Genomic DNA, 12,182 nt, shown 5'->3' with positions numbered 1-12,182 from the left:
GATTTAGATTTAACTTTTAGATTTAGATTTAACATTTAGATTTACCATTTAGATTTAACATTTAAGATTTAGATTTAACTTTTAGATTTAGATTTAACATTTAGATTTAGATTTAACTTTTAGATTTAGATTTAACTTTTAGATTTAGATTTAACATTTAGATTTAGATTTAACTTTTAGATTTAGATTTAACATTTAGATTTAGATTTAACTTTTAGATTTAGATTTAACATTTAGATTTAACATTTAGATTTAGATTTAATTATTTAATAAATTTTCAAAGTTAACAAATATTGTGTTAAATGTGCGAAAAAGTGACTTTCAAAAATTCACACCACTTTTTAACACATGATTTGAAGCTAAATTTGACAAAATGTTGCTGTTATTTTCAGCATGAGCAACTTTACAAACGGCACCCCATAGTGCACATCATGGAAATAATTCAGATATATAGCTGCTGCTGCTGCTGCTGCTGCTGCTGCTGCTGCTGCTGCTGAAGCTGTAGTTCTGCTCCAGACCAGCTGGGGGCGCCATCTTCACTCCGGCAGGTTTTGACGGCTATAAAAACCTTCTGTGAAGTTTCCTCTAGCATTCAAAAAAAAGAGACCGACAAAAGAGCGAAGAGAGAGTCATATCTCGAAGGTAAATCTGCCTAAAAGCGAAAAGCTATATTAATGTTTAACATTTACAACTTATTTGGGTATAATCTAACAGTGGTTTGTATTATAAACTGTGTCCGTTAAACTCCAACAACATTGTAGTGCGTAGAAACTCGGAGTCACATGTAGCTAATCTTAGCTTCCCTAGCTAGTTTAGCTTAGCTAAGCTAACACTGTTAGCAAGGCGGCGCCGGTTGATGAAAGGCCTGTTTGGATCAAACTGACAGTTAAACCAGCTATTTTAAGCAAGTTCTGTTCAGAAACGAAGTCAGATTTGTGTTGTTGGATTAGCATAAGCAACGAATGAATGCGTTGGTTGATGAACAACAAGTAAGCAGTTGTAAGGCGAGCTTGATGAGCTAGCAGCTAACGCTAACTGGAAACGCCGATTTCTGTGAAGTGTTTTAACGTTATGATCAACAAAGATAACTTGGAATCAACGTTAACTAATCAAAGTCACTGATGTTTTCATGTGAAATCGAGAGTTAAACTGTAGGACATATAACGGATAAATCGCTGACAGCAGTCTTATAGGCAGCCAGTCTAACGTGAGCAGGTTGAATTAGTGATGAAGATAACGGTAAAGTTAACGGTAGCTTAGTTACTTTTCCATTCTTGTAACATTCTTTATATTTATTGATATATATCTTTTATGGACGTACTTTGCTCACTGTGGTCCAGACTCATTTCATCCTCCGATATAAACTGGTGTAATGTCAGGGTAAAGAATAAGCTGAAACTGAGGCATCCTGTATGGGTTTGATATCAATATTTAAATGTTTAAAGTAAGGTGAAAAAAATAGAGGAAAAAAGCTAAATGAAGTGACAATCATAGCAGCAACATTAAAAAATATTATCGTCATTATTTCTGCTCTTATTACCATGATAACCATCGTCACCAGTAATAACAGTAACTGACAACAGCACCATTATCAATAATTACAACTATATCAGAAATCGTTAAAAAAGGAAAGTAAATGTAAATTAATTACAATTTTCCATTCTTTAACCCACAGGCTGGAGTTAACTGTTGACATTAGATCAATGTTTTGATTTTGTGTGACCTCATGCCTTAAATGAAATTAAAAATACTAGTTTTTGGTTAAATAAAACCTGTAATGTCATATCGTAATTACTTTTTCAGGAGGACACAGGTCTTTAACACTACTGCACTGAGCTAAATTAAGTTTGTACACAAATTAACAAACCACACATTGTCATTATGTATCAACTAAGAACTGTATGCAATAAATGGAGAACTTTTAGATTGATCAAGGAGATGCACAGATTTGGCAGGGGGTTTTTTTGGGTACACCTGACAAATGAATTTGCTACAGCCCTGTAAGAAATCTTAACGTTATGAAGGTAATAACATCCAGTGTTTGTTGAAACTGTTTGAGAGGTGTTGATTCAACTTTGCCACTTTGGAAACTTTAGTTTTTGGTGCTCTTGAAGTGTTATTAATATTTATTCTATCCTCATTAATGTAAATGGGGTGGACAGAATTCCCATAATGCAGTAAAGTTCCACTAGTGCTGCAACTAATGATTATTTTCATTATCGCTGATCATTTTTAAGTTGATTGATTGATGTTTTGCTCCATAAAATGTCAGAAAATGGTGAAAAGTCTTGATCGGTGTTCCCCAAAGCCCAAGGTAACATCCTGAAATGTCTTGTTTTGTTAACAACACAGAAATATTGATTTGACTGACAGTAAAAAGGACTAAAGGAAACCAAAAAGATTCACATTTGAGAAGCTTTAATCAGAGAATGTTGACATTTTTCCTAACAAGAGAGGACCCAAAATGATTAATCAGTTATCAAATTTGTTGAGGACCAATTTAATAGTTGACAACTTGTGGATTAGTCATTGCAGCTGTAAATTCAACAGCACAAGAACTGAAACTGTTCAGTGGTTAATCGGTTAGTTCAGTGTTTCTCAACCCTGGTCCTCAGGGACCCCTGCCCTACATGTTTTAGATGTTTCCCTGCTCCAACACACCTGATATAAATGATCAGGTTGTTGTCAGGCGTCTGCAGAGGCTTGATGATGAGCTGATCATTTGATCATTTGAATCATTCAGTAATTGTTACCCATTTTCCAGGAAAAAAATCCTTAACACTCTGAAATGTAACTATGAAGATTTGCTGTTTGTCTTTTATCCTTTGATAGTAACTCCATTATCTTTAGTTTTTGGACTGTTGATCAGTCACAACAAGGGATTTAAAGACTGAATCTTCAGCTTTAGTAAGTTATTTTTTAAATTGTCCTGACATTTTATAAACCAAATAATCAACAGACAATGAAAAAGTCTGTTAAACGGCACCACAAACCACAGCCTCCAGAATTATTATGAAGATGAATCAACACTTTGCTGCATATAAGATAAGATATTCCTTTATTAGTCCCACAGTGGGGAAATTTCCAGTGTTACAGCAGCAAAGTGGATAGCAAAAATAGTAAAATCAACAGCAAAAAAGAGACAATAAATAGCAGCAAGCAATATATACAGGGAGATATAACTGGGAAAATATATAACATAGGAAATGGTAACAGCAAATATACATTATTTACAAATTTACACCATGGCACGGGGGGATTATGGATATTGCACATACAGTTAGGAATTTTGGTACAGATATTGCACACTTGATGATAATACACCTGGTTGGAGTATTGATATTGCCCATAGGAACACACAGTTGAAGTACATTATAGTGCAGTCAGTTTGTAAGTGTTGGTGTGTGTGTGTGGTTTACTGTGAGCACTGCTGGTTGTAAAGTCTGACAGGTGCAGGGAGGGAGGACCTGCGATAACCTTGATTAAAGGTTTATTGCAGGGATGTTGTATTAGACTTATTAGTTAAGTGTACCTACTAAACTGGCAACTGAGTGTACATCAAGGAAGGACCAGGCCTCCCTCTTGTGACATTACACAAGACAAAATCTGTCTTGGCTGTGTTATAGTTCAGTTACATAAGCTGCTAATGAACACTGTACCAAACAGAAATATGTGGCATTTAAACATTGTTATGTGACTGTTGAAATTCTCATCCCATATATATGGACTTTAATCTGTTGCTATAATCAACTTCTCGTCTCTGGTGGGGGCTCTGTGCAGGCCTGTTATGTTCTTGAGCAAAAGGTTTCAGCTGTGTTCACATAATTTTGGCCATAGATTGTATTTTCAAGGGTTGAGTATTTGAAAATAATGAAATTTGGGATGTACTGTTTATGTATGGTCAGAAAGTTCCAGTAATCACATCAAAATTGTTGTCCTTATTTTTACTAATGCATCATGTCAGTCTTGTCAAACAAGTGTATATGTACCTGCTGCTGTTCATTTTTCACCCTGCAATTAAGATACAAGCTTTTATATCTTATCACATGAGCATACAAAAGTGGCGATCTAAGAACGGCTATTGGCGATCTTAAGGCTGTAAAAGATGCGCAGGTGGATAATCTGTGGCTTCTTAATTGTTCCTGCAGGTCAAGTTGAGGGCCATGGCTCGTGGGCAGCAGAAGATTCAGTCCCAGCAGAAGAACGCCAAGAAGGCAGCAGAGAAGAAGAAGGGTCAGGGCGCTGACCAGAAGACTGCAGCTAAGGCCGCACTGGTCCACACCTGCCCCGTCTGCCGGGTGAGTACAACACTGTGCTGTGAGAGGTTACCTACAGCTGATCAGATTCAGTTCCTTCTGTAGGAATTCCTAGAGACTTGGTGTGTTCTCCAAGGCTTCAGTGATACATTTACAGGCAGAAAATATTCAGTTTTTTGCCCTTATTCTGAAAAGGACAATATTCCTACTATACTGTTTACATGGCTAATGAAAATGAATATTCCACTAATATTAGGGGTGCAACTGATCAAAAAACTCACCGTTCGGATCGTATCACAGTTTTGAGTCACAGGTCAGATCAGCAAAAAAGAAAAAGTGGTGGGATTAGGGTTAAAGTATTTTAAAAATGCACTTGTCTTTGATCTTTGTCTGTAATTATCACCATAGTTATGTAATGTAATAATGTTGATAATAGTAATGATAATGGTAATAATATTAAACTTAAAACTTATACAGTGCTGTACTATGTATATACTATTCATATATTAGATCATTATACACTGTACGGTGTAATACACAACTATGCTCTGTAGTCTGGCTCAATGTCCCGCCTACAGCAGCACATCTGATTGGTAAGAAGTCATGATCAATCAATCAGCAGACACACTGCGTCACAGACGGGGCGAAACAGAGCTACACTGGTGAGCAGAGAGGAGCTGTGTAGAAGTTAAGACAGCTGAGATCACCAAAGTTTCAATAAACATCACAGTTTTATGATCTGTTTCTTTGGTGATAGCATAGTTACATCAGTTAAAAACGTTGCAGTCTGGATTTCACTCAAGGCGATGTGATGGCTTTTAAATTAATCGCTCTTTGCAGAGATGCGCTGCACACAGCAGCGTCTGTCCTGTCTTTTCACTGCAACTCTGCACTGAGATTTCGGGTATTATAACTTATACAAAAGTAACAGTGACAGTAAAACTATGATGCTCACATGTGGTCCGCGAATCACATGCATGCCGAACCGTAGAGGGCGATCCGTACGAGACACAGGTCAATTGCGATCCGTTGCACCCCTAACTAATATTCCTGTTTACATGTAGCCCTGCTTAATCCAATTATGGGAAAGTGGGATTGCTGAGCTATTTTGCTTCTTTGTGTCAAAATTTAGTTTTTCTGACATGGCGGACTTGTGCTAAGACAGCCTTCCTCTTTGATTAATTTAACCACTCTTGCAAAGGTCAGTGTTGAGATAGTTTGCATATCCAAAAACCTGTTTATCTCCAAATCTTTCATCGTGTTTAAAAGTAGGTGTGTTTGTCCTTCCAACCAGAAATGCAGGGTTTTTCCTTTTGTGCACGTGTCTTTACTCCAGCCTTGCAAACTGTTGGTTTGTTTACAATGCTTAGAGCTGACTGTAAACAGGCAAGGCACGTGGTTAAAAACCCCAATGTGCAATGTATTCATGTCCAAAGACTACTCCTAAAACCTGAATAATACCAGTGTAACCCATATGTCTTAAATGGTAAAGGGCTACTTTGAGTTTAGGGCATATTTTAGAATATCCAGTCAGAATGTTTACATGACCCCTATCAAAATCAAAGTTCTTCATGAGTCTGCCACATGTGCAACAGTTTGAAAACATTATACGTATTTTGAGATATTAAACAAATTTATTCAGTAAAAAATATAGTGTGAAAAGTACATATTTACCCTTACCTGTTGATCTTAATGTGGGTCAAGTTTGAAGTACAAAACACACGATGATGACAGTAGAAAACATCAGTGGATAATTTGACAGTTCAGGTAGTGTAATTTGATGTGGTGCTGCAAGAAACTTATTTTCATCACCTGAGTATTTGCCTGAATAGTTATTTTGTGTGCAAGATGACAGAATATATTAAAATTATAATTTTGTGGTACTTGAGGTGGTATTGTCAACTAACAGTCCAACACCCAACGATATTTAGTTTACCATCGTCAATAACAAAAAAACAAAACAAAAAAAAAAAAAGACAGAAGCATGATGGCAACTTTTCAGAATAAAGACACCAGACACCATTTTACCCAGGAAAATGCTGTTTCCATTAAAGACTAAATTGAAGAAGAAATTAATGCTTTTTCTTCTAATATTAATCCCCTCTCTACCCCTAAGCCACCCCTTGTTTGTGTGAAGCTGCGGGCAAATGTTACTCAAACATTATTATTACCTTGCTGTTTACCTCTTCAGTGGATGTGCCTCTTTATTCTCTCCTCTTACTTCCAAACAGAAAGTGATCCAGTCTTGTGTACAGATGTTTTCTTGGATGGTGGCACAACCAATAATACCACTTGGAAACACTAGGGGGAGAGTTAAAAACTCTGTTTCTACTCTAATTGTCAAATTAGTTCTAGTAGGTCCTAGTAGTTACTAGATAAAACAAATTGAAACCACGATTTTCTGTTTTTCAGACACAGATGCCTGACCCCAAGACCTTCAAGCAGCATTTTGAGAGCAAACACCCCAAATCCCCGATGCCTCCTGAGCTGGTGGATGTTCAGGCATGAAGAACTGCCGACTGGACTGGACCTGGATTTAGGTAAGACTGACTGAAGTGCTCTCTGTAAGCTGTAGTCAAGTGTTTCTTTCATGAATGACTGCTTATATGAAATCCCTCAAAATTTCCAAACGCTGCATCCTTGTATATTTGTTTTTTTGTCAAGATGTAATCAAAAATGTATGTATGTATGAGTTGGCTATGTATGTATGTATGTATGAGTTATCTATGTATGTATCTATGTATGTATGAGTTGATGTATGTATGAGTTGGTTATGTATGTGTTGATGGATGGATGGATTAATGTATGTATGTGTTGGTGATGGATGAATGTATGTATGTGTTGGTGATGGACGGATGAATGTATGTATGTGTTGGTGATGGATGTATGGATGAATGTATGTGTTGGTGATGGATGGATGAATGTATGTATGTGTTGGTGATGTATGTATGTGTTGGAGATGAATAGATGTATGAATGTATGTATGTGTTGGTGATGGACGGATGAATGTATGTATGTATGTGTTGGTGATGGATGGATGAATGTATGTATGTGTTGGTGATGGATGTATGAATGTATGTGTTGGTGATGGATGGATGTATGGATGTATGTATGTGTTGGTGATGGATGGATGGATGAATGTATGTATGAGTTGGATGGATGGATGGATGGATGCATGTATGAGTTGGACGGATGGATGAATATATGCATGTGAAGGTGATGGATGGATGAGAGTATGTATTCATTCATCTATCCATCACCAACACATACATACATTCATCCATCCATCCATCACCAACACATACATACATTCATCCATCCATCCATCACCAACACATACATACATACATACATATATTCATCCATCCATCACCAACACATACATACATTCATCCATCCATCACCAACACATACATACATACATTCATCATCCATCACCAACACACACATACATACATTCATCCATCCATCACCAACACATACATACATACATTCATCCATCCATCACCAACACATACATACATACATTCATCCACCAATCACCAACACATACATACATACATACATACATACATACATACATACATACATACATTCATACATTCATCCATCCATCACCAACACATACATACATTCATCCATCACCAACATATACATACATTCATCCATCCATCACCAACCCATACATACATACCTCCATCACCAACACATACATACATACATACCTCCATCACCAACACATACATACATACACTCATCCATCCATCACCAACACACACATACATACGTTCATCCCTCCATCACCAACACATACATACATACATACATACATACATACATACATACATACATACATCACCAACACATACATACGTACATACATACATACATACATACATACATACATAACCAACACATACATACATACATCACCAACACATACATAAATACATTCATCCATCACCAACACATACATACATACATACATTCATTCATACATCACCAACACATACATACATACATTCATTCATACATCACCAACAACACATACATACATACATTCATTCATACATCACCAACACTTACATACATACATACATACATACATCACCAACACATACATACATACATACATACATACATACATACATACATACATACATACATACATTCATCCATCACCAACACATACATACATACATTCATCCATCACCAACACATACATACATACATACATACATACATACATTCATCCATCACCAACACATACATACATACATTCATCCATCACCAACACATACATACATACATACATACATACATACGTTCATCCATCACCAACACATACATACATACATACATACATACATACATACATACATACATACATTCATTCATCCATCACCAACACATACATACATACATTCATTCATCCATCACCAACACATTCATTCATACATGCATGCATACATACATACATACATTCATCCATGCATGCATACATACATACATACATACATTCATCCATCACCAACACATACATACATTCATCCATCACCAACACATACATACATACATACATTCATTCATACATCACCAACACATACATACATACATTCATTCATACATCACCAACAACACATACATACATACATTCATTCATACATCACCAACACTTACATACATACATACATACATACATCACCAACACATACATACATACATACATACATACATACATACATACATACATACATACATACATACATACATACATACATACATTCATCCATCACCAACACATACATACATACATTCATCCATCACCAACACATACATACATACATTCATCCATCACCAACACATACATACATACATACATACATACATACATTCATCCATCACCAACACATACATACATACATTCATCCATCACCAACACATACATACATACATACATACATACATACATTCATCCATCACCAACACATACATACATACATACATACATACATACATACATACATACATACATACATACATACATACATTCATTCATTCATCCATCACCAACACATACATACATACATTCATTCATCCATCACCAACACATTCATTCATACATGCATGCATACATACATACATACATTCATCCATGCATGCATACATACATACATACATACATTCATCCATCACCAACACATACATACATTCATCCATCACCAACACATACATACATACATACATACATACATACATACATACATACATACATACATACATACATACATACATACATACATTCATTCATCCATCACCAACACATACATACATACATTCATTCATCCATCACCAACACATACATACATACATTCATTCATCCATCACCAACACATACATTCATACATGCATGCATACATACATACATACATTCATCCATGCATGCATACATACATACATACATACATACATTCATCCATCACCAACACATACATACATTCATTCATCACCAACACATACATACATACATACATACATACATACATACATACATACATACATACATTCATTCATCCATCACCAACACATACATACATACATTCATTCATCCATCACCAACACATACATTCATACATGCATGCATACATACATACATACATTCATCCATGCATGCATACATACATACATACATACATACATTCATCCATCACCAACACATACATACATACATACATACATACATACATACATACATACATACATACATACATTCATTCATCCATCACCAACACATACATACATACATTCATTCATCCATCACCAACACATACATTCATACATGCATGCATACATACATACATACATTCATCCATGCATACATACATACATACATTCATCCATCACCAACACATACGTACATACATACATACATACATACATACATACATACATTCATCCATCACCAACACATACGTACATACATACATACATACATACATACATACATACATACATACATTCATCCATCACCAACACATACGTACGTACATACATACATACATACATACATTCATCCATCACCAACACATACGTACGTACATACATACATACATACATACATTCATCCATCACCAACACATACGTACGTACATACATACATACATACATTCATCCATCACCAACACATACGTACGTACGTACATACATACATACATACATTCATCCATCACCAACACATACGTACGTACATACATACATACATTCATCCATCACCAACACATACGTACGTACATACATACATACATACATTCATCCATCACCAACACATACGTACGTACATACATACATACATACATTCATCCATCACCAACACATACGTACGTACATACATACATACATACATCACCAACACATACGTACGTACATACATACATACATACATCACCAACACATACGTACATACATACACTAAATTGGTTTGATACATACATACATACATACATACATTCATCCATCACCAACACATACGTACATACATACATACATTCATCCATCACCAACACATACGTACATACATACATACATACATACATACATACATACATACATACATTCATACATCACCAACACATACATACATACATACATACATCACCAACTCATACATACATACATACATCACCAACACATACATTCATTCATTCATACATACATACATTCATACATACATCACCAACACATATATACATACATACATACATACATACATCACCAACACATATATACATACATACATACATACATACATTCATACATCACCAACACATACATACATACATACATACATACATACATACATACATACATACATACATACATACATACATACATCACCAACACATACATACATACATACATACATACATTCATTCATCCATCACCAACACATACATACATACATTCATCCATCCATCACCAACACATACATACATACATACATTCATTCATCCATCACCAACACATACATACATTCATCCATCCATCACCAACACATACATACATACATACATTCATCCATCACCAACACATACATACATACATACATTCATCCATCACCAACACATACATACATACATTCATTCATCCATCACCAATACATGCATACATTCATACATCACCAACACATACATACATGCATACATTCATACATCACCAACACATACATACATACATGCATACATTCATCCATCACCAACACATACATACATTCATCCATCACCAACACATACATACATACATACATACATACATACATACATACATACATACATACATACATACATACATCACCAACACACACACACACACACACATACATACATACATACATACATACATACATTCATACATTCATACATCACCAACACATACATACATACATTCATACATCACCAACACATACATACATACATACATACATACATACATACATACATACATTCATACATCACCAACACATACATACATACATACATACATACATACATACATACATACATACATACATACATCACCAACACATACATACATACATACATACATTCATACATACATCACCAACACATATATACATACATACATACATACATACATTCATACATCACCAACACATACATACATACATACATACATACATACATCCATCACCAACTCATACATACATACATACATACATCACCAACACATACATTCATTCATTCATACATACATTCATACATACATCACCAACACATACATACATACATACATACATACATACATTCATACATCACCAACACATACATACATACATACATACATACATACATACATTCATCCATCACCAACACATACATACATACATACATACATACATACATTCATCCA

At 35.3% G+C, this 12,182-nt stretch overlaps 1 protein-coding gene across 1 annotated transcript in view; it reads left to right on the top strand.

Moving 5' to 3' along the window:
- Positions 1-548: 548 nt before the first annotated feature.
- Positions 549-12,182, top strand: part of LOC146313408 (zinc finger protein 706) — a 27,483-nt gene continuing 15,849 nt past the window's right edge. Inside the window, exons 1-3 of the mRNA XM_084739505.1 lie at positions 549-642; positions 4,149-4,298; positions 6,669-6,796. Of these exons, the coding sequence (XP_084595631.1) occupies positions 4,164-4,298; positions 6,669-6,764 (231 nt within the window). The 5' untranslated portion in view covers positions 549-642; positions 4,149-4,163 and the 3' untranslated portion in view covers positions 6,765-6,796. The remainder of the gene's footprint in view (positions 643-4,148; positions 4,299-6,668; positions 6,797-12,182) is intronic.

The sequence above is a fragment of the Lutjanus erythropterus genome, chromosome 16 (assembly GCF_056507025.1).
Source record: "Lutjanus erythropterus isolate fLutEry1 chromosome 16, fLutEry1.hap2, whole genome shotgun sequence".
Lineage (NCBI taxonomy): Eukaryota > Metazoa > Chordata > Actinopteri > Lutjaniformes > Lutjanidae > Lutjanus > Lutjanus erythropterus.
This window is presented reverse-complemented; position numbering and strand designations above follow the sequence as displayed.